At 56.0% G+C, this 23,472-nt stretch overlaps 1 protein-coding gene across 7 annotated transcripts; it reads left to right on the top strand.

Annotated features, from left to right (window-relative positions):
* Positions 1–128: 128 nt before the first annotated feature.
* On the top strand, positions 129–18,534 carry SPATA20 (spermatogenesis associated 20). Of its 7 annotated transcripts, none has more exons than XM_069032221.1 (19): positions 129–189; positions 1,077–1,200; positions 1,290–1,354; positions 1,705–1,859; positions 2,074–2,217; positions 2,468–2,669; positions 2,768–2,898; positions 2,992–3,096; positions 3,603–3,677; positions 3,889–4,101; positions 4,258–4,450; positions 5,154–5,322; positions 5,737–5,945; positions 6,050–6,249; positions 6,370–6,450; positions 10,077–10,396; positions 15,755–15,946; positions 16,548–16,647; positions 17,542–18,534. In XM_069032221.1, the coding sequence occupies exons 2-16, from the start codon at positions 1,091–1,093 to the stop codon at positions 10,245–10,247; spliced, it is 2,223 nt and encodes a 740-aa protein (XP_068888322.1). In that variant the 5' UTR covers positions 129–189; positions 1,077–1,090; the 3' UTR covers positions 10,248–10,396; positions 15,755–15,946; positions 16,548–16,647; positions 17,542–18,534. The 7 variants fall into 7 exon arrangements, with proteins under 7 accessions (XP_068888322.1, XP_068888320.1, XP_068888323.1 ...); XM_069032219.1 differs by having other exon boundaries at positions 145–189; positions 1,063–1,200; XM_069032220.1 differs by lacking the exon at positions 129–189 and adding an exon at positions 200–806 and having other exon boundaries at positions 1,063–1,200.
* Positions 18,535–23,472: the final 4,938 nt, after the last annotated feature.

The following is a 23,472-nucleotide window of genomic DNA, read 5'->3' as shown; positions in this document are numbered from 1 at the left end:
GGGAGGGCGGCTCAGGGGGCGGGGCCGGGGCCGCGGCGGGGCCGGTGATTGGAGCGAAGGCGGCTCAGGGGGCGGGGCCATATCGGTGACGAGAGAGGGCGGTGGCGCTGGGGGCGGGGCCAGGCCCGCGCCGGGGCGGGCCCGGGGAGCAGCCGCCATGTTGGCGGCGCCGCTGCGCTGCGCCCGCAGGTACCGGAGGGGCCGGGGGGGCGGGTCCGGCCCCGGGCGCGGTGGCTGCGTGCCCCGCCAGCCCGCAAATCCTCCCCGCACCTCTCCTGTGCCCCCCGCATCCCCATAATTCTCCTGCAACGCCCGGTACCCCTCCTGCATATCCTCTAGATCCTCCCTGCACCTTCCTGAGTCCCTCCTAAAGCCTTTCCGCGCCCGTGCACTTTTCCTGCTTTCCCCAACACCCTCCCCATATCCCTCTGTATCCTCCCTAAATCCTCCTCGCACTCCCGCAGCCCCTGCACCGCTTTACATACTCTGTTCCCCCGTTCTGCTCCCCTTTCGCAACTCCTGCATCCCAGCCCTGCATCCCTCTTGCATCCCCACACCCAGGCCCTGCATCTGCCCGGCAGCAGAGGGGTCTCCCTGCTCCCCTCCTGCCCCTCACTCCCCTCACCATAAAGAGCCTGTGTCCCCCTGCCCGCACCCACGGCCCGGGATGGGATCGTTCTCTCTGAGGACACGCAGGTCAGGCCCCACAGGTGCTGCTCCTGCGCTCCCAGCTGTTGAGCGTGCCCCCTTCACCGCACCGTGGGTGGGGTGTGCCGAACTGGAGAACAACCCCCTCTGAGCCTCCAGTGAGTGGGAAGGACTTGTAAGCTCCTGGGGGGGGATTGGGGTGGACTGAGACCCAGCAGAGGCACCCGGGGCTGGGGCTGAGAATGGTTCCCTCGGTGTGGGGAGTGAATAGTGGGGAGCAGCATCCTGTCCTGGGGCACGGCAGGACCTGGGGTGGTGCTGCTGCTGCTGCTGCTTTGGGCTGTCCTGGCTCTGTCCAGAGGCTGAGCTTTGTTGAGGTGAGCCGGGAACCCCTGAGCTTGTTTGGTGTCACAGGTGCACATTTCTAGCGGGAGTCGCAGCCATGGCCACGGCGGGGACAGCCGGCCCCCCCAGCGTCCCTCGTCACACCAACCGCCTGATTAACGAAAAGTCCCCGTACCTCCTGCAGCACGCCCACAACCCTGTGGACTGGTGAGAACAATGGGAGCCTTTTCTCCTCCTCCTCGTCCTCCTCTCCCTGTGCCCGTGGGGGCTGAGGGACTTTTGTCTTCCCCCCACAGGTACCCTTGGGGTCAGGAAGCCTTTGATAAAGCAAAGATAGAAAACAAGCTGATATTCCTGTCAGGTAACCAGAAACAAGATATATTTTGTGTTCCCACGTGTTGTTCAGTAGATGATCAGATAAGCTGAGCTGCATCCTGAGCTGGTGTGTGAGTAGCCATGTAGATGTGGATGAGAGTGCCACGTGCTGGAGTAGCTCTCTCTGAAAATGGGCTACATCCAGGACCAGAGTCCTTGGCCAGCTTTTAGGAACAAAAGCTGGAGAGTCCAGGAGGATTTTTTCCTCCATCTCTTCTCCAGGGAGGCAGCAGCTGTTGCCCGTAGCAAGGCTCCCCAGCTCTGAGTGTTCTCCCCATCAGGTGTTTCCTGCTCCTTGCAAAGGACCATTCCTCACTCACCTGAGCTTGTTTGCAGTTGGCTACTCCACCTGCCACTGGTGCCATGTCATGGAGGAGGAGTCCTTCAAGAGCAAGGAGATCGGGGAGATCATGAATGAGCACTTTGTGTGCATCAAAGTGGATCGTGAGGAGCGGCCAGATGTGGACAAAGTGTACATGACCTTCGTGCAGGTGAGGGAGGCACAGGTGGGGCCCAGGAGGCTTTGACTGGCTCCTTCAGGGTGCTGTTTGTTGTCATGTTCCTCAGGCAAGAGGAACCAGTATGTGGGGTGGTCTGGATGGGTCACAGGGGTGGAGAGAAGCACACAGGCTCTGGGATGTGCTGGAAGAGCACGCTGCAGGTGCTTCTTGCGTGACCTTGGTGCACACACGATTTGTCTTTCAGGCCACCAGTGGTGGAGGTGGTTGGCCCATGAGTGTCTGGCTGACCCCAGACCTCAAGCCCTTTGCTGGGGGGACGTATTTCCCTCCTGAGGATGGAGTTCATCGTGTCGGCTTTCGGACTGTGCTGCTGCGGATCGCAGAGCAGGTGCGGGGCAGGAATGGTGTAGCAGGCAGGGCTAAACCAAGGCGGGCACAGGGAAATTGCTCTGGGCTTGAAGGGTGACTGAGTTAGGAGATTCAGTTGTGAGGAAGAGTAGCCCAGAGAACAAGCCAGAGCTTTGGCTGGGTTAGAGGTGGGTTTGAGCTGATTTGGGGAGGGTGATTGAGAACTCAAGGTGTGGTTTGGACTGGTGCAAGGCAAGAAGAAGAACCATCTTTTTCCCTTTGCATCTTAGTGGAAGGAGAACAAAGATGCCCTGTTGGAGAGCAGCCAGAGGATTCTGGAAGCATTGAAACACACATCTGAGATCCGTGTGCAGGGCCAGGAGTTGCCCCCACCACCCAAAGAGGTGATGGACACCTGTTTCCAGCAGCTCTCCAGATCCTATGATGAGGACTATGGTGGCTTTTCCAAATCCCCAAAGTTCCCCACCCCAGGTCAGTCTTGTCTCTGCTGCTGAGACCTGCTGTGGGGCAGACAGTGCTGTGGGGGCAGAGCCCACCCCACAGCCTTCCGTTTTTTCCCTGTGTTCCAGTCAATTTGAATTTCCTGTTCACGTACTGGGCCCTGCACCGAACAACTCCAGAAGGTGCTCGGGCACTGCAGATGGCTCTGCACACCCTCAAGATGATGGCCCATGGGGGCATCCATGACCACATTGGTCAGGTAGGAGTAAATCCTTGGGGGTAAGCCCCTGCCATGCCCAGGAGGTGTGGGGTGGAGATGTGGGGTAGAGATGTGTTCACATGGTCTCTGCAGGGGTTTCACCGCTACTCCACTGACCAGCACTGGCATGTCCCTCACTTTGAGAAGATGCTCTACGACCAGGGGCAGCTGGCAGCCATGTACAGCAGAGCCTTCCAGGTACAGCTCTGGCATCCCTCTGTGGGGCTCCCACTCCTGCAGGCTGGGCAGGACAGGTCTGATTTGGGGAGCAGCTTCAAAGCCTGTTCCCCAAGATACTGCCCATTCCATGGGCATGGAGCAATCCAGCGCTCCTCTTCATCTCCTGGTGTTTATCCACAAGTGCTGCACAAACCAGTGACAGTGTAGCCCCGGGGCTTTGAGCATAATGGGGAAGGGAACAGCCTTTGGGCTGGTTTTTGCAAGTCAGCAAACAATGCTGCTGTCTCTGACCTCGGGTTAACTCCAGCATTGCTCTCCACTGCCCTTTGTAGATAAGCAGTTATTCACTGATAGTAGATTTCTGTTGAAGGTCTTACTCTGAATCCATTCCACATTTAAAATCCTTGGACTTTCAAATGCTCCTTTGCTAACTCTTCAAATTGAAATCTCTCACCCTACCTTGCTGTGTCTTTTGCCTCACCCCTGCCCTTGTAACACTGATGTTCACTCCGTGCCTCCCTCAGATCTCTGGTGATGAATTCTTTGCTGATGTTGTCCGAGACATTCTGCTCTATGTCTCACGGGACCTGAGTGACCAGGTAGATTCTTCCCTGAGCTGAGCCAAAGGGAGCTGCTTACCCTGCTCTGACATGTGGCTCGGGGCTGTTTTTCCCTGCCTTCCCTCCCAGCTGAGCTCAGTCTGGAGCACTGCTGCGGCTCATTAGCCAGACTGCCAGCCCTGCAGTGATGGGGAGCTGGCTGAAAGTGCTGTCCTGGTGCTGGAGGGTCTATCTGTTGCTTTTTTCCTAGGCAGGAGGTTTCTATAGTGCAGAAGATGCAGATTCCTACCCAACCACCACATCTGGAGAGAAGCGAGAAGGAGCTTTCTGTGTGTGGACAGCTGAGGAGCTCCGGGCTCTCCTTCCTGACCCTGTTGAGGGGGCCACAGAGGGGACAACCTTGGGAGATGTCTTCATGCACCACTACGGAGTGGAAGAGGCTGGCAATGTGGACCCCATGAAGGTGAGGGGGAGCAGAGACTTGCCCGGTGCCAGGAGCACTGGTGAGGGACCTGCATCCACAGGCATGGAGGGATGGCAGAGCAGCCCCAAAACACTCAGAGTCCAACACCTCCCAAGCCCGATGGCATTCACAGAACGTGTCTCCCTCTCCCTTCAGGACCCTCATCAGGAGCTGAAGGGCAAGAACGTCCTCATTGCCCGCTGCTCCCCGGAGCTGACGGCAGCCCGGTTCGGGCTGGAGCCGGGCCGGCTGAGTGCCCTCCTGCAGGAATGCCACCAGAGACTGTCCTCGGCCCGGGCGCAGCGCCCGCGGCCACACCTGGACACCAAGATGCTGGCGGCGTGGAATGGTGAGAGGTGGCTCTGCTCTGGGGGCACGGGCCTTGGCTGGACCCCCACCAGGGCCTGGTAGCAACAGATCCTGCTGGGACTGGAGAGCTCCCACAGAAGCATTGGGTAGGCTGTGTGGAGGGAGCCCCACACCTGCAAGGCTTGGGAGCATCAGGATACTGTTCCGGCTTTATTTCCCTCCCCAGCTGCCAGCAGAGAGCAGCAGAACTCTTCCCCTGGCTCAGTCCAGCTCCTCTGGCTGGGCTGCGGGGAATGGGACTGAGTTGGGGACTCAGGACCCTGGTGGGCACAGAGCCCATCCCTACTGCTGCATGGGTGGGGTATCACAGCTCTGTGTCTGTCTGGGTGTCCTGCCACAGGGAATAACTGCAGGACCCCAGGCGCTGTTCCCAGCAGTAAATTCCTGGGTGTTTGGGTCTGGAGCTGGCATGGGCTGGAGTTACCCTGCAAACTGGAATAGTCTTGAGCCCTGTATCTGCCCACAAGTGAGGGCTCAGCTCTTGCTGGCCTTACAATACTCTGCCTGTCACTTTGGTGACAGCAAGTGACTTTGTTAGTGATTTGAACTGAGCAGAAGAGCTGAGACCTGCTGGCATCAGGGAGACTAATTTCATCTTGACCATCCTTCAAAGGACTGACAGTGACCCTCTCACTAGTTCTGTGTGCCCTCCCTGACCTGTACCGGTGTCTCTGCCTCTGCAGGGCTGATGATCTCAGGCTTTGCCCAGGCTGGGGCTGCCCTGGCTGAGCAGGGATATGTGAGCAGGGCTGCACAGGCAGCTGCCTTTCTGCGGACACACCTTTTCGACCCTGACAGCGGGAGGCTGCTGCGGAGCTGCTACCGGGGCAAGGACAACTCAGTGGAGCAGAGGTGAGTGTCAGAGAGTCCACAGACTTGACTGGCCACCTGCAGGTGCTGCCCAAACCCCTAGCAGTCCCTGTCCTCTCTTCCAGGCAGGACTGAACTGGGAGGGAGAGAGGCTGTTTGTTTCGTACAGAGCTCTGGTGCAGTTTAGGAAGGATTAGTGTCCCCCAGCAAGTGAGGAGGAATTGAGGTCAAAACCTTTTCCTGTTCCTCATCTTTCATGCTGGCAAGTGTCTTCCCCTGCCTTTCCCTCCTGTACAGAACCCTGGGGCTGAGCTGTGTGATGGCACAGCCACTGCTTTGCTTGGTGGCATCTCCTTGGGTAGCAGAGACCAGTAAGCAGGGCTTTGCTGGGTTGGAGAACTTTCCAACCTGCTCAGTTTAGAGATTCTGATTGTCCTTCCCTGTCTGCCACTGCAGTGCTGTGCCCATCCAGGGCTTCCTGGAAGACTATGTCTTTGTCATCCAGGCACTCTTTGACCTGTATGAAGCGTCACTGGAGCAGGGCTGGCTGGAGTGGGCCCTGCATCTCCAGCACATGCAAGACAAGCTCTTCTGGGACCCTAAAGGCTTTGCTTATTTCTCCACCGAGGCTGGCGATCCCTCCCTGCTCCTGCGTCTCAAGGATGGTGAGCTCAGGGACCTGGCCGTGCTTTCCTTGGGTCGTGGTGTGGGAGGACAGGGCTGTGGGGTGGTGAGGCACTGGGCTGATGGCAGCTGTTGTCCCTTGCAGACCAAGATGGAGCAGAGCCCACCCCCAACTCTGTCACTGTCACAAACCTGCTCCGAGCAGCTTGTTACTCTGGTCATATGGACTGGGTGGAAAAAGCTGGGAAGATCTTGGCTGCCTTCTCAGAGAGGCTGCAGAAGATCCCAATAACCCTGCCAGAGATGGCCCGGGCCACCGCTGTCTTCCATCACACCCTCAAACAGGTATGGGCTGGGGCTCAGTGTCCCCTGCAGGACCTGCTGTAGGGAGCGGGGCTGGCAGTGGTGTGGGTGCAGTCACAGCTCTGTTTTCTCCCTTCTGCCACCCACCCTCCCCCTGGACAGGTCGTCATCTGTGGGGACCCCCAAGGAGAAGATACCAAAGAGATGCTGCACTGTGTCCGCTCTGTCTTCAGCCCAAACAAGGTAGAGGTGCCCCCTGCCTGCCAGCCCTTCCCTGGCCTCTGCTGCCTGCACTGCTGGTGCTGCATCCTTTCTCCCAGTGCAGCTGTTGCTTCTGTCCTCCTCCTCTGTTCTGCCTCTCTTCTGGGAAGTATCCTGTCCTTTTTGTATCTAAGCACAGCCAGCAGGGCCAGGGCTGAGCCCCTGCACAGAGCATGGGCAGCCCAGCCCAGAAGTGGCTGCAGCAGTGGCTGTTATTGCTGCTGGCTGTTTGCACTGCTCTCAGCCTGAGCCCAGTGCTTTCCCAAGGGAACCTTTCATTCCTGTGTGAATGTGTCATGCCCAGTGTGGATGTGTCATGTCCTGTGCAGGTCCAGTCAGTGTCTGGGTCACCTGCTGCCTGGGGATACCTTTGCATCCTTGGAAGGGATGAGGCAGTGCCTCACTCCAGTTCTGGGTACCACCAGCTGGGAGAGGCTGGCTTTTCCCAAAGCTTTTCTCCCATTTAGCAGCTGTTGCTGTGTATTGGGGTTCCTGCCTGGCTCTGCTTGTCCTTATCCCTGCTTTGAGATGTGTCAGTGCATCCCACAGAGGGGCTGGAGTTGCTGGCTGCATCTGGAGCTGGCAGGGAAGGGCAGCACAGCAGCTGGTGCCCATCGGGTTTGGTGGGCAGTGTCCCTGCCTTGGGGATAATGGCTTTGACCTCAGCAAAGCTGTGGAGCTGAGGGAAATAGGACTGGGCTGTGAGTGAGGGGGCTCAGTGTTTGGACTGGATTCATCCCTGGCTGTTGGGTCCTGGTGCCAGGGACTGGTGTTTTCAGTCTCAGTATGTGGGGAGCTGAGGCCAAAGCATCACTTTCCCCCTGTAACACCAGTTAGGATGAACTGGGGAGGGCTGAGCCATCAGCACAGGATCCTCTGCTCTGTTCTCACATTGGCTCAGCCCACAGGGGTGTCACCCCTGACCCTCTGCCTGTGTGCCCAGCAGTGTTTAATGCCAGCACTGGAGGAGGGACACATTCCCAGGAGCATGAGTAGGACACACAGCTCCTTGTCCTTCCTCTGCCATCACCTGTCCAGCAGCTCCCTGATTCCATGCAGGTCCCTCTTTTGTGTGCGAGTCCTCTGTTTCCACACTCTTCCTCTGTCCCTTTGGAGGATTACACTGGGTGACCCAGTTTGCAGGAGCTCAGCACCACTGTTAACAACCCTCTGCTCCAGCTGGTTCAGCCCTTGGTCCCCTGAACCCACACCGGCAGCTTTGGGGTCTGGAGCAGAACAAATACACGGCCATGTCCTCTCCTTCCCTGCAGTCTGGCTCCCTCCTGCCAAGCTGGTAACAAGCCTGGCTGGTGGGGATGCTCCTTCCCCAGGGGAGGGTCTTTTGCCCCCAAGCCTTTGCATTCCTTGGGGAAGGGAGGAAAATGAGGGCTGGGTATTCTGGATGGATATTTCCATGGGGGAGTGAAGCTGTGGTCGTGCCTGCCCAGGGCTGCTTGGAGGGGCATGCGAGAGGCTGCAGCTGGAGGCTGGCAGCAGGCAGGGTGGGAGTCTAGCCCTGCTTGCCCCTTGTGTGTTCCTCATGCTGCAATGATGGGATGCAGCTGAAGCTATTCCAGCTTGGGTTTGTTTCCTGCATGAAGAATTGTGGCAGGAGGGAAAAGCTCTCCCTTAGAAGAGCTGTGGACACATATCTCCCCTTCTCCGAGCATGAGTGTGCAGGAGTGGTAGGAGCCTCATCTCTGGCCAGTAGCAATGGCTCCTCACCTCGCAGGGCTGATGGGAGGAAGGGGGGAGAATCCCACTTCTCAGAGAGTTGCACTACCTTTGGGAGCAGCCCATTGCCTCCCAGCAGCCGTCCCTCTTTCCAGGCTGCATCACACAGACACAAGCATGCTCCTGTTCCCACCTGCCTCTATCCCTCTCCAGCTGCTCCCCAGATCTCCTTCCCCACCAAGGGAAGCTGCCCTAAGCAGAGCAGCCCTGGTTCACCTGCTCTAGGGACGTGGCTGGTTTGGGAATTGCCTTTGCCAAGGAGTTGAGGGAACATCCCTGTGTCCCCTGCGCCCCCACTCCCTCCGTGCCAGCAGGGTGCTGGGGGCCAGGCTTGCGTGCAGGAACACAATTAATTAGGTCGTTCCCGTAATTAATTCCTTACAAACCTCACCCTGAAATCCTTGCTGTAACGAGATGCCGATGATAAAATGGCATTGAGGTTGTGATTTTAAATGGACCCTGGGTCTGGAGGAGCCCCTTGCTGCAAGCAGCTCTGTGGGGATGCAAGTGGGGGTGATGCTGATAGCTGTTCCCAGGGTGTCCTGGTGCTGGGAGCAGAGAGGGTTGGGTCCCTGCTCTGGGGCTGGATCCCAGCTCCTGGTATAGATCCCTGCCCTCTTAATGGTCTTCAGGGTAATTATGAAGGATCCCATTATCTCCTTGGCTGCAGAGCGCTCGCCTGCCGCTCGCCTTCATCCTGGCCCCGTGAGAGGACCTTGGGGAGCTTGTGAGAAAAATGAATAATGAATTTCAGATTGGACATGAATTGGTAATTAATCACTCCTGGAATTAATTCCAGACAAAGGCGAAGGGGGAGGAAGTTTGGGGGTGGGGGGGGGAGCAGAAGGCAGGCAGGGAGACAGGCTGAGCCAGAGCTGGGTCAAGCAGATGTGGGGTGATGGGGGACGGGACAGGACTGCAGCAGCCACTATCTGGGGCAGGGACTTGGGATGTGATGCCCCCCATGGGACACAAGGGCAGCCCCTGCCAGGCATGAGTGAAGCTGTGTGGGTGTCTCTGGACGTCGGTGCTGGGTCTTCTGCTGGCCCTGGTGTAGAGGATGCTGTGGTGGGAGATGTGTGCTGTGAGAGGCAGCATTTGGTGTCAGCATCCCTTGGTGGCAGTGGTGTGAGTAGCAGGGACGTGTTGCTCGTGTGTCCGTGCTCGGCAGGCACATGCAGGGCTGGGATTGGGGTGGGCAAGGGAGAGCTGTGTGCTCCAGCAGCAGGATGTTCCCCTGTGCCTTGGGAAGGGCCAAACCTTTGCTCACCCTTTGCATCTGTGTCGGCAGGAGGCTTGCTGACAGCTCCTGGCCTTTCTCCTGATTAGCCTGCAAGCCCTGAGGCTTTAACAAACATTTTTCCTTTCAGAAGAGCTAATTATCCTGGCAGCCCGGTCATCACCCCTGGCTGGTGCTGCCGTGTGAGCTGGGAGAGCCCCTGACCCACTGCTCATTGCTGCCTGAGTTTTGGGAAGCGTGGGGAGGGCAGGAGGATGAGCTGCAGGTGGGGTGGGGCAGTGCTGCAGCTCTTCCTGGGGCTGTCCCTGGGCTGGGCAGGTGTCCCCAAGGAGCTGGCTATGCTGGGATGTGCTGATCCCTGTGCTTCATCCTGGCTGCCAAGTGTCCAGTGGTTAAGGGAGGCAAGCTGCCACATCTCCATCACGCTTCTTCCTGCCCTGGCATTAAAGGGATGTGACCAGTGGGGGACCCTGGCAGAGGGCTGGAGTGGGTCCCTTCAACTCCCCGTCCTCTCCCCATTTTGGGGAGAGTGTGGGGGGACACTGCTAGCCCTCAGCGTGTCAGTGGGGCAGGAAGGACCAGCTGGCTGGTGCTGGCTGTGCTCTCTGGCTCTCACAGCTCCTTCTCCGGGCAGGTGCTGATGGTCGCAGATGGAGACAGCGCTGGGTTCCTCTACCGCCAGCTGCCTTTCCTTTCATCCCTGGAGAGGAAGGATGGGAAAGCCACCGCCTACATCTGCAGCAACTTTACCTGCTCCCTGCCTGTCACCTCTGTCCAGGAGCTGCGTGGGATGCTCAGCCCATGAGCCCCTCAGTCCTGCTGCCCGCAGGAAGGCAAGAAGGGGACAGACTGGCTTGGGAAGATGGGAGAACCCCATAGTAGAGGCACCCTGATTGCCATCCCAGATGGTTCCTAGCAGTGCAGTGGGGCTGTGCCCTTCCCCACCTGCAGCAGGTTGGTGTCTGCTTGCACTCGTGCTCCAGCAGCATCTCAGCACAACTGACTGTGGTCCTGGGTGCTGTTTTTGGCATGGTCAGGAGACACCCACTGAGGAGCAACTCCTGCCCCTGCACTCACACTTGCTTCTTGCCTCTTCTTGCTGGGGAAAAGGAAAACAAATTAAATATAAATCCCGGTGTTAATGGAGAAGTCAGATGGGAAAACTGTTAGGGTTCCTATAGCAACCCAGGGTAACACTGTCAAAAGCACCTGGATGACTTGGGAGTCAAGTGCTCTTGAAAGCATTACTGGCTACGACAGCTGTGGTATTTTTCCATTACAGAGGAGATTGTAACATACATTAACTTAATATATAGTGCATGAGAAAAACCTGCTGATTACAACTGATGAAAGCTTTATTCTCCCTTTCCCCCCCACCTTCCCTCCTTGTCCTCCCTGCTTCCAAATGGGTGAGTACCAGGTTTTCAGCATCCCTCTGACACCCTGGGCTCCCCCAGCACGGCACCCCACATCTCAGCTGGCTGGGTACTGTCACCTGGCAGCAAAATGGCACTGCCCACTGTCTTTCCAGTGGGTTGTGCCAGGATTTGGGGGTAACTAGCCAGGAGAAATGCCTTTGAAGTCAAATTGGAATTTTGCACTTCATCTGAATGCTTTCTATGCTTGTGGAAGAGGAGGGATTTTGTTTTCTCTCTTCTCTTGCTTTTAAAAGCTGAAGTGTTTCTGGAAATCCAGCTGAAAATTGCTGGTTTGGCAGATGGCTGCCTGCTTTCCTCTGGGGTTTTTTGCCTTTTTTTTTTTTAACTTGGCATCTCTGCTGCGGGGATTGATTTGACACCCATCCTCAGGAGTGCTCAGGGCGAGTTGGTTTGTGTCTGCCGGGAGAGCAGGGCTGGTGCTGAGTGCCAGTGTGGAAGCCCACATGTCTCAGATGCCACAATGCCTGCTGTCCCCAGGGTGGGATGGGGCTGGGGTGACGTGCTGAGCCCCTTTTGGTGCCCACCAGCCCCCTGTGGCACAGACGCAGGGTCCTTTCCTCCCACACCATGTTGCTTGTTGGCATCTCTGTGAGCAGCCCCCAGGCAGAGCTTTGCTGTGAACCTCTGTCAGGAGGAATTGGGTTCACCTCTCAGTAAAAAATAAACACAACAAAAAAGAATGAGAAGTTATTGTTGATGAATAACTGCTGTTGTGGCACCTCTGTCCTCCCGGTGCCTCTGCCTTGCTGCTGTCCCTGGGGGCTGCTGGCCATGTTCTGTGCTTCCCACACTCTGCCTGTCCCCAGAGCCACCTCTGGGCTTTATGGCCTTAGCAGGGGTGGCTTTGCTTGAGTTCTACTGCAGCCCCCCTTCTGGACCCCTTGGTACCCCTTGGCCAGGCTCGGTGCTGGGGCACCCAGGGGTGCTGCTCCTCTGGTGGCCATGGTTAAACCCTCCCACTGGTGCTTCCTGTCCTGTTCTGTCATCCCTTTCCTGTCACCAACCCTCCGATTTCACGGCAAATGCTGTTTTGCTGCGAGGATTCTTTTCTGGGGCAGTTACCAGGAGACAGGGCTGGTGGGTGCTGCCCAGCCTGCCCAGGCTCTCAGGAGGATGGTGGAAAGGGATCTCCGGGCTCAGGGGTCCTGTGCCACTTCAGAGTGTCTGTTTTCCTGATCCCTTCCCACATTCCCTTTGGTGGCAGATGCGAGGGCTTTCTCCATCAGGGTGGCTGGAGGCAGCATCCTGTACTCCCTCTGCTCCTTTCCAGCTGCAGAGCTGTCAAAAAAGCTCTCCAAAAACACATCACATCATTGATGTGCTGCTTTTTGCCCACGACCACTTGGGTTTGCCGTCAGGCTGCTCCAGAGGGCACAGGGGGCTTCCTCCTGCCCAGGACTCCGGGCTCGCCTGGGAGCCCCAGCAGCTGTGGATGGGGAGAAACAGGTTTTCCCTTGGTGTCTTTTTAATTTAAACACCTTCTTTAACATTTAACACTTACATTGGGGCATGTGTAGGGCACCCCATTGCTCAGACCACCAAGGCATGGGACACCCACCATGCCCCTTTGGGGGGTCCAGGACACGTGGGGTGAGGGGGAGGCAGCGCCAGCAGCACTAATGAGGCTTTCCCTCTAATTAATATTCCCTGGAAAACCCAGCACTGGTTCTGGATTTCTCAGCTTTTATCTCCTGTGGCATTGATGTGACATCAATGGGAAATGGGCTTTGAACGCTGTTTGTTGTGGGGGATGCTGCATCTGTGGGAGAGGGGGGATGGAGAAGGGTGTCCCAAGCCTGGATCCAACCCTGCTCCAATGTCAATATCCCTGTCCAAAACACATGGAGGTGTCCAGCTTGGGCATGCCAGCCTTTGAGAAGGTACACTGGGCAAAATAATGAGGTTTTTTAACCTGTGCACATGGTTCACTCACACATGAGCACCCAGGCCTGGCACGGCTGAGCACCCCATTGCCCCATGCTTGGGTGGCCAAATAGTCAACACCTGAGCACTGATCTGCTTATGCCTGAGTGGCTGATTAGCTCTTGCCTGAGGGCTATTTTGGGCATGAGCAGGCAGATTTTGGTAGCTGGGGGTGCTGCAGGAGGAGGTTGGGGAGTGCTGCTCAGTGGTTGCTCTGAAATGATGGAGAGGCTCCATAATGCCCCAAAATATTAGGGGAGCCTATGACAGGCAGGTGCAGGGGGGCAGGAACTATGGGGCTGGTATGAGGAGTCCCTCCAAGCCCCTCCTGTGCTGTTGAGCCCAGTAACTCCAGTATTCACCCAGAGGGAATGTGCAGCCAGCAAGCTGCCATGGTGAATCCCCTCAATTCCAGCCTCCTCTCCTGGGTAATTTGGGGTGCTTGCTGCGGTCCCCTTGCAGCAGGAGGTGGGTGGGGGTATGTGTCAGGTTGCACCAACCCTCCTCTGGCATCCCATGGAGCATCTGCAGGCAGTGGAGGGGGCTGGGGGGCTCAGCAGCTCCTGCTACCCCTCCCTGCCCCAGCATTTGCCTTGCACAGATGTTCACGCCATCCAGCTCCAACTAATTCCAATATCCCTGACAAGTGAATTTGCAGCTGAGGCTGGCCGACACTTGCTCAAAATGTGCTTCTTTCTTTTTAAACTGACTTTCCATGCAGATGAGTGCCAGGGACCAAGGGGACACAGCCAGGCTGTGCTGTGGGGACTCTGTGGGGGTATCCCCTGTGGCTCAGCTGCTGCTTTCCCCTCCCACGAAAGTGTGTCCTGGCCATTTTTACCCAAACCCTACATCACCTCTGCACGGCCCTAGAGCATGTGCCCTGCCTGGCCTCTCCCAGAGCCCCTGTGTGCTCCAGAGCTGTGCAGGGGAGCTCACAGCTCTCCCCAGGCTGGCTGCCTTTTCCAGGTGCACTGGCCAAGGTATTTTGGGGACCATCATCCCCATGCGATGCTCAGCTGCTCCAAACAGGCTCTGCACCCACGGGCCGATGCTTGGGAGTAGTTGAACACTTGGAAGTCTCCCATTCCTGCCTGGCAGCTGCAGCAAGCCCATCTATTTGTAAAGGGCCTGCCATGGCTGGGAAGGCAGGGAGGGATGGGGAGGGATGGCTGGAGGCCATCGGCACCAATTAAGGGTTATGCAATGGACACTTGGCCATTACATGGCCATTAATCCTCCTTTAATATAGTTTTGGTATTTACTGACTGTGGTAACTGTTGCATTAAATCAAAATTAAATGTTTATTTTGGAGGCTCTACAGAAGGGTGGAGGAGGATGCCCAGGGAGGAAGGTGCAGGTTTGTGGGTGCCTGGGTGGGAGGGGGGTGTACAGAGGAATCAGAAGTGCAGTGGAGGGATGGCCTTGCCATCAGCGTGGGGATGTCCCCAGGTGCTGTGCCAGGCTGTCAGTGCAGGTGAGGTGACAGTGGCATCTCCACTGCCTTCGGCACTTTGTGAGCTGCTAAATTAGAGGCGAGAGATGCTGAGGGCTCCCAGGGAGCCTGGGCTGCTAATCAAAGGGAAACAGGCTCTGCTTTCCATCTGGGGTTTTATCCAAGGCTCCAGGAGGGCTGAGGCTGCTCCTCTCCCCATGGCCGGGTGGAATTTGGAATTAACTCCTTGTGTGCTGCAGCCTGGCAGGAGCAGGTAGCAATATTTCATGATATTACCTGCAACTAAAACCCACATCAGGAATGCTGAGACTTGCAGGAAGCCAGAGCTGAGAGGCGATGCCCGGATTTTGGGGCCAAATCTCCCGCTGGAATAGCAGCTCCCAGCCATAGGAACTAGGTTTCTGGCTGCAGCGTGGATGTCCTGAGGCAACTTCCCTGGTGCCTCTGGGCTGATGCCTGCTGGCTTGTTTGGGGTTTTTACCCACAGAGAAGAAACCTGAATGTCCCTGTGTGACCCAGCACTCTCCTCCCCGTCCCTGACACCCATGAATCTGGGACAGGCAGAGCTGGGCTCGCTGCAATTATCCGTGGATTAACGGCAGCTAATTTAGTTTGAGTCACAGAAGCTGAACTGGATCGATACGGGGTGAAGAGAATAAAGGAGGAATCAATAGGTATTCAGAAATGCAGAAATGGGGTTGCACGTCCCTGTGGGATGATGTTTTTGGGGCTGGGGCAGCGGTGCTGCCTGAGCGCTGTGGGGCTGGGAGGGAGTGGTGGGGACATGGGAGCGGGTGGCGGGCGATCCCTGGGGCGGTGTGTTGGGGAAGATGAAACAGGAAAGCCTTATAAATATGATTGCCTAACAAAAGATTTTGGGAATATGAAAACTATAAGCGACATCGAAATGAAGGCCATCTTTGAGATATAGAGTCTTAGTTACTGAACAACTGGAAAACAATGGTATAGCCGGCTGAAGGTAATCCTCTCTTGATTGAACAATACCCTCTGCTTGCAGACAGGTCCAAGGGTCAGAGCAGACCCTACTAGCTCAGCAGAAGGGGTCCAAGGAGTAGTTTTTAGAAGTTAAAATGTAACACTCTATGGTAATGTAAGAACTCTTATAGGCTGTATGTAAATGCTATAGGATTTGTACCTTGTACTAGATTGGCTAGTGAGAATTAGAATATTCACTACAGAAGATGATTTATTGTATTGTAACAAGGACCTCGCTCTCTTAGTAACGCTCTTAGTAACTCTCCTCTTCTTAATTCAGCTCTCCTCTTAGTAACTCTCTTGCTCTTTACTCTCTTAGCTCTTAGCCTCTTGCTCTAGCACTCTTGATTCATCTCTCTCTCTCCTACACCTTGGGCCTGCTTGGAGCTGCAGCTGGCAGCTCTAAGCAGTGCCCCTGTACCCACGCCCTCTGCAATAAACTGCATGCTCCAAAGAGCTGCTTATAGAGATCTCTCGTCTCCATCCGTCCATCTCCAGCCGGGCCCGACCGAACCCACACCCTCATCGCCATCGATTTCGACACGGTGCACGCCAGAACGGCAGAACTGCGACTCAGCACAAGGCTTTCATCGCGGTTGTGCATCCGGTCTGCCGTGACAGGCGAGAGCTGCGGCTCTGCGGGATCCGAGGCACGGCTTTGACAGCCGGCCCCCGCCGGGGCCAGTGCCGGTGAGCTCTGCCCCGCTCTCCTGGGGCCGCCGGGAAACCGGTTTGATGTTCAACCACAATTTGGATACGAGCTGGCTTGGGCCACCTGCAAGGTGTGCACCCACCGGGCATCCTCACAGCGGTGTGGAAACCGGGGATGTCCCGGTGACCTCTGGGGTTTCTGTGCTCCCGTGGCACCACTGAGGGCTTGGTCTCCCTCGTGTTGCCTCCTGGCCTGGCAGCAGGGCACGAGGCAGGCTCCTTTTTCATAGCTGACAGCCCATGAATATTTATAGCAGCATATTAAAAATGGCCCCTGCGTCCCAAATTAGTCACGGGGCCCTGGGTAGAGGCAGGGCGCTGGGTGCAGTGGCACTGGTGTCACCCCTGGTCAGATGGCAGTGGCATGGTGCCTCAGCTGGGATGGGATGGAGCAAGGGATCCCTGTCCCTCTGGGGCTGCGTGAGCAACTCTCAGGTCTTGCCTTTGGATCAGGCCCTGCTCCCGTGGGTGCCCCTCTCATCCCTCCTGGGAGCCTGCTCAGGGTGCCCACAGCACACAGATTTCTACACCTCTTGGCTTCTCTTGCTCACCACCTTGTGCTTTAAAACTCGTGTTTTAGTGGCTGTGAATGAAGGTTCCATCAGCTGCTGAGGGCTGTGGGAGCTGCTACCCCCACCACGTGCTGTGGATGTGCTGCCTCTGGGATGCTGCCAGAACAGGTGTGTTTATCTCTAAGAAAAGAAAGGAAATCCATGTTTTGGTGAACAAATAGAAATTGAAGGGGAAAAAGATGGAGATAAAGCTATTTCCCATCTCCTGAGGGGTTGGCAGGGGTAATAGAGAGAAGAATCTAATTTAGAAGGAGTCTACAAAGACAGAAGTGCTGGAGGGGTCCTGGTTGTAGTGTGAAGCTGCAGCCTGAGCATTGATGGAGCAAACCCATGGGGATGGGATGTGCCCTGGCAAGAGTAGGTGTCCCCCTGGTGTTTGGAAACCTTTCAGCCCATGGGCAGGCTTGGCCAGGGGCTAAACTCTGGCAGGGGAAAGGTTCTTGCTTTGCTTTCTATGGCCAGCACTGGCGAGGAGCTCAGGAAGGGCCCAGTCTGGGAGGAGGGAGGCAGAGGAGGAGGACCCTGTGCTGGGAGCAGGCAGGCAGAGGCAGCGAGGCAGAGCAAAAGGAGATAGTAGACAAAATCAGGAGGTAATCAGGCTGGAAACACACCCCGGGGAGGGAAAGCACTGAGCACGGCTGGGTTAACCCAGGTCAGTGCAGGGCAGAGGTTCAGTGTCAGCATCCCTGTGACTGCAGAGCTTTGGCAGAGCCCCCGAAGGGGAGTGGGGTGGAGGGGACAGCAAGGGCCCGGTGTCCTTTGAGACTTGAGAAGCACAGGCAAAAACCCCTCTAAGGAGGGTGCTGTTCTCTCTCCACACCACCTCCACATCCTCCGGTCTGCCCTGCTGCTCTGGGCTCCCTCCTCACATGCTAATGATGGTCCTGGATAGTGCCACTAATGAAGGGCCTCGGCTTTGATCGCCAGCACAGATCCTGCGCTCGTTTCTGGCTGAGATCCTTGTGGCACTAATGAAGTCCCCAAATCCCTTTTATCTCCCAGGACAGCCAAGGAGAAGGGCTGCAGTGCAGCGGGAGTCCTGCAGCCCCCCCGAGGAGTGTAGCACCCAGGCTCCTCCTGAGCCCGATCTCCATGGCAACACTGCGGGATGCTGCTGCCGGGTGCTCCTGCTGGATGCTCTTACAAGGCCACTGAGGGGAATCCCAGCAGCCTGGGAACTTTGGCAGGGTCAGGGAGAAAATGCCTGTCTGGGTTAAGAGCATGCCTGTCTGCCTGTGTGTTCTGTCCACCCACAGCAATATCCCTGTGGATATTGCTCAGAGGCTCTGCTTGATCCCAGCAGCAGCCACTTACAACTCACTCAGTCCACGCAACCTCTCCAGTGATGATGAGTATCTCCCAGAACAAGCAATTACAGAATTAACCCCAAAGGCCTTTCAGCCCCTAATTTTCCATCCCTGACCATGTCCTTAGCTTGGCTTTGATGAGCCAAGGGATAGAAAACCCCAGCATTTCCATAACACAGCACCAGTGCAGCCTTTGGCCCTTGATATATATTTCTCCTTAGCATCTGTCTTTCCTTTTTTGCTGTGGTTTTTATTGCCAGGCACAGTCAGATTTAAGGAAACACAGCCCAGGCACAGGGGGCTCAGGAGTTCTTGTGGTGCATTGGGAGGAGGCTGTTTCAGGTGAATGCATGAGCTGGTTTGCAGGGAGATGGGATCCATCCTGCTTCCCTGAGGGTCTCCTTCAGGATGTCTTAGGGCAAAAATCAGCCCTGCAGAGGAAACACGTTGCTGTGTTGTTGCTTGCTGGCTGAGATGGAGGTGTCTTGAGGGGGCTGCCCTCTTCTCTCAAAGTTGTCCCCCTCGTTCCCCCAGGCTGTGCACTGGGGAGCTCGAGCTGCTCCCCTTCATTTGTTGTCATTTATCTATAATTTAGAGTGGAGTTTAGTTATATTCTAATTGAGTTTCATGTGTCACAGCATGTCTCAAACAGAAAATAAAATATTTAACAACCTCCACTGGTAATAAAGATTCACATTTGCCTCATTCTGGTTCACAGTACATGAATATTCTGCACCGCACTCCGCAGGTATTAACTTCATTCAGATTTCTCCCTGGTTATGAAATATAACAGTAATGACAGATAGAAGCCAGAGCTTAAAAAAATTATAATCAAAACCACCAACAACAAACCAGTTTGATGTCATTAACTCCCCTCTGTTGGTTAGGGGAGTATTAATATGTTCCCGTTCATTGCTGGCTCCTCTGTGTGTGCAAGTGCTCTGTGTCTGCTCACACTATTATGGGCAGGAACTGGGGCAGGAGAAGGGCAGGGGCAGCTCCAGAGCTGGGAGAGATCTGGCCTTGGAGGGCCAGGACCAAACTGTGCTGAAATAAAGCCAGGCTCATGTCTCCACTGTGCTGCTGCTTGAGCGGGGATGCACATGGGGTCGGGTGTGGACTAAAGCACCACTGCTCCCTGCTGGGGCCGGGTCAGGGCTGTCACAGCCGGGCACTCAGGTGCTGAAATGGGACAGGCCCATGGTGGGAGTAAGCCCCGGGTGATTTTTGGGTGGTGGCTTGTCCCCCCAAGGGTGAGTTGTGTCTGTCCTAAGCAGGCAGGACCTGGGTACTGTGGGAAGGTGGCTCTTGGGGAAGGTCTTGGGACTTGCTGTTCTGAGGGTGACTGAGTGCCATCGCCAAGCCTGATGTGCAGGGCTTGCCCAGGGCTGTGCTGGGGGAGATGAAGCCACTTGGGACACAGTCGGATCCAGGCTTGCCACTGAAACGACTCCCAGGGGCAGAGACAGGCTTTGATCCTGTTGATGTCCCTGTGCTTTGCTGTGGAGCTGCTGGGAGGTTGGTGTGGGGCACCTGCCAGTCCTTTGCCACATCCTTGGGTGGTCTGAGGACTTGGGCTGTTCCTTGGAGAGCTCTCATAGGAAAGGCTGGGGCTGTGATGCCTTGGAATCTCCAAACCCAGTCATTACCCCAAGAAAAGGGAGGGTGGGGGGACACACTGGGCTGGTACCAGCGTGCAGAGCACGAGGAGTGGCATGGGGCTGGCACTGGGCTGCCCTGGTGTTGTGGGGCTTTACAGCACCACATTCCCTTGTGTTCCCTGCACCCCGCAGGGCAGCTGGATCCCCACCAGCTCTGCCCTTCTCCCACACTGACAGCCCTGACCCACCGAACCCCGCACCTCCTGCACCCGAGAATCTCATTTTGCCGCTGTTGTCTCTGTCCATGTGCGCTCACAAAGGGCTGGGCAGCCCCAAACCGAGCGCTGCCCCTCACCGGCACCACACGGGTTAACCCCGCTGGCAAAGCTGCTCGTGCTGCCCGTGGACTCGCTAAGGGAAAGGCCACACACAGGCAGGGGGATCCCGCTAAAACGTGTGGAACTGGCTTAAAGCTCCCCGGGAGCCACAGCGAGGAGCTGGCGCAGCGGAGGGACCGCACGGAGCTGCAGGCACGTGGCTCACACCCCGGGCTTGCCAGGGTCACCCTGCTGCTCTGCCACCTCTCACACCACATCCCTCGCTGGCTTCTTGCACGTCCCCATGCCTGGCATGGCTTTGGGGCATCGCCTCTGTTGCCTGGGTTCCCGTGCATCCTGAAGTTGCTGGGAGCTGCTGAAAATTCAAAGCGCTGTTTTAATTATGTGCCGTGAGGAAAGCAGCCTCGATCTTGAAAGGAGGCTAATGATGGGACCGCCAGGATATTTTCGGTGGCAGGAGCCCAGAATCCATCTCAATGTACATTAAAAAGGGAAAAATTTCAGGTTTGCCTATGAAATAATAACTAATAACTTATAAACAATGACATCACCGTACACCTCGCTGCTGGGGAAGTGATTTAGAGATGCCTTGCTGATGTGAAGCGACATCTGCTCTCTGCTGGAAGGAGGAGGAAGATCTCCTCATCAGCATTAAATTTAAATGTCCTCATTTCCACGCTTCTGCAGCGCTCAGCTCCTGCAAGAGGGTGACTGAGGAGCACAGGCTTCAGTGGGGGTTCAACGAGCCACTTCTCCCTGCCTGGCTTTCTAAGAGTGTCAGAATCAGAGTTTTCTATCCAGGAAGGCTCCCTGGGTCTGTATGGACTCATTGCAGGATGGGATTTAGTCTCCCTGTGGCCCAGCCCTTTGTTCAACATCTCATCCCAGCAGAGGGTGATGAGATGCACCCCAATGTCCCCACAGGTAGGACAGAGAAGTCCAAGTGCTCTTGGTGATGTAGAAATTGCTTTAGGGTGAGGTGAGGCCAGGATGACCCCACCCCAGCACATTGCACTACCCCCACACCCCAACCTGGGCGCCCCTGTCTGCAGCCACCCCGCTGCACTGCCCCCCATCAGCCACCCCCACTGAGAGCTGCTGGCAGGCTTTGTCATGTTCCACATTATTTTTAATTATATTTTATTTTAAAGGGCTATTAATTACAAAGATTTCCCAGCAGAGGCCTTACATGAAAAAAAAATAAGAAGGAAAGGGGTAAAAAAATCCCCTTTCCACATCAAGGGTTCTTACAGGTGAACTGGAATATGAGTAAGACTGAGAGGGGTTAAGCAGTGAAGGAGCAAAGTTTGGGGTGTGTAAGGGCCAGTGGCACCCAGGGGTGCCTCCAGTTCATGGCCAAGATCATTTGTGGGTGCAGTGCCCCCTCCCTGGAGGAAAGAGCTGCCAGCCCAGCCATCCCAGATGTTCCAGCCTGCAGTTGCCAGCTTGGGGCAGAACTCACTGGGATGAGATGTTCAGTGGGGTAGAGGGCACAAGCTCTTGCTCACAACCCAGCACCCTGCTGGCTCGGCCCCAGGATACCTGGCCCTCGACCTCCACAGACCCTGGGTTAAAGCCCCACTGTCCCTCTTGCCCTGACCCCTCCCCTCCCAGTCCCCCCGGGGCCAGGTTTCCCTGTACCCCTGTCCTCGCTGTTCTCTGCTCCTCGGAGAAAGGGAGGCATTTGTGCCATGTCAGTCGGTCACTGCTATCAGTGCCACGTGCTCATTTAATATTCATTTATTTTAAAGCCATTTGGGTCATTTTCTCCCCAGCTGGAGGGGGAAGCTGCTGTTTTAGGACAGGGGAAGAGGTGTGGAGGGCGTGGTGCTCTCCTGCCATCCAGAGCTGCGAGTTTGGGGACAGAGTTGGTCTCTTTGGGGAGGGACTGTGACCCCCTTCCCCACGCAGCACAGCCCTGCACAGGGGTTTAATGATTTTGACCTATATGAGGTGGGGCTCAGCTGCTCTGTGGTGGGAAAGGTGGCAGGATAAAACCTTTACTAGGGAAAATTTTGACTCTTTTTTTTTTTTTTAAATATAGGCCAAGATCTGTTTTTCTCATGCCTGGCCACCAACACTAAGAGCTACTGACCTCTCCCTACCTTTGCCCCTTCCCATGTTCACCTTTTCTCAGTTTGCTCAATTTGCTCAATTGCTCAGCAGTTGCCATCACAGCTCCACCTCCTGCCTTCCCTTCGCCAGATTTGGGCAGGAGGGTGTTTGGTACAGCTCTGGGGTGGAGTTGTTCTCTGGCTGGAGCTCCTGAGCACTCAGGTAAGAGCCCAAGCAGAATTATTGTGCCCCTTGTGCCAGTGGAGGGGGGTGGGTGATGCCCTTGGGTGCCTCTGGCTGCTATGGGATCTTGGATGGAGACCAGGGGGTTGCTTTTCTTGAGCTTGGAGCCGCTGTGAGGGCAGGGCGGTGACTTGTGGGTGTGCTGCTGTTGTTTGGAAGGTTTCTTTTCTTGCCAACCAGCACATGTTGAACGAAATCTGTGTCCTGATCCCTGCTGAGCCCAAGGCTGAACTCCACAGCCCATCCTCAGGTGTTCCCCTGGTTCTGCCCTTTGACTCTTGCTTCTTTTCTCTTTTTGGCACCTTATACCCTTCCTTTCTGAGGCCATTCCTGTCTCTGGGCATGACTTCCTGAGCTCCCTGGGGTGCTGGAAGTGCTTTTAGCAGTGTTGGGGCCAAGGCAGGTGCTCTCTGGAGCAGCAGGTGATGCTCACCGGCGTCCTGGTGCTCTGCAGGGCTGGCAGCAGCAGAGCTCGGGGATCCAGGGCCTGGCAATAAGCATCTCATTTGCCTCCTGTCTCTTCCTGTCAGAAAGATTTGAAGATTCAATTAGAGGGGGAGTCGCTGATAGCGGCAGGGCTGGCTCATGCCCCATGCTCCTGCTTAGTGGGAGCTCAATGAAAGCCAAAAACTTGGGAGAAAAAAGCAAGAAATGCAGATTTGAGGGGATTGAGGGATGGCTTTGAGCACAAGTCTTATGAGGAGCAGCTGAGGGAGCTGGGGGTGTTTATGCTGGAGAAAAGGAGGCTCAGGCAGGGTCTGTACAGCTGGAAGGAGGTTGTAGCCAGGTGGGGTTTGGTCACTTCTCCCGGGTAACAGCAAGAGGATAAGAGGAAATGGCCACAAGTTGTGTCAGGGGAGGTTTAGATTGGTTATTAGGAAAAGTTTCTTCACTGAAAGAAAGGGTAGTCAGGCACTGGAACAGGCTGCCCAGAGAGCTGGTGGAATCACCATCCCTGGTGGGATTTAGAAAATGTGTGCATGTAGTGCTTACAGAGAATTTTTTCATGGTGGGCTTGGCAGTGCTGAGTTAATGGTTGGACTTGATGATCCTAGAGGGCTTTTCCTGTCTAAAAGGTTCTCTGACTCTGTGGTTGGAAGCTTGGGGATGTGCTCCAGCCCCTGGCATTGCATAATGGTGCCCACTTGGGAGAGGGATCTGAGGGGAGCACCAGGCTGGGCTGGGGAAGACCTGCTCCACAGTGTGTGCTCTGTAGGGTGAGCCTGGGTGTCAGGGCAGGGCTTGCTCACCCAAAATCTCATCCCTCAAAGCTGGGTCTCCACAGCAGCAGTGAGAGCAAGGCAGGAGCTGGGCTGAGGCTCCATGTCCAGGGGTAGAGCAAGGCAGAGCCTCCCTAGTGTGCCGGACAGGGACCTGCCTCGATCTCGG

Source organism: Aphelocoma coerulescens, chromosome 18, assembly GCF_041296385.1.
Source record: "Aphelocoma coerulescens isolate FSJ_1873_10779 chromosome 18, UR_Acoe_1.0, whole genome shotgun sequence".
Taxonomy (NCBI): Eukaryota; Metazoa; Chordata; class Aves; order Passeriformes; family Corvidae; genus Aphelocoma; species Aphelocoma coerulescens.
The sequence above is the reverse complement of the archived record's forward strand: the minus strand, read 5'-3'. Positions and strand labels throughout refer to the sequence as shown.

What these genes read in the sequence shown, in the direction of transcription:
- SPATA20 (XM_069032219.1), top strand. Translation starts at nt 158, where the DNA reads ATGTTGGCGGCGCCGCTGCGCTGCGCCCGCAG. An exon ending in GACAACTCAGTGGAGCAGAG is followed by an intron (nt 5,323 to 5,736) that starts GTGAGTGTCAGA and finishes CTGCCACTGCAG; the next exon opens with TGCTGTGCCCATCCAGGGCT. An exon ending in CTGTCTTCAGCCCAAACAAG is followed by an intron (nt 6,451 to 10,076) that starts GTAGAGGTGCCC and finishes TTCTCCGGGCAG; the next exon opens with GTGCTGATGGTCGCAGATGG.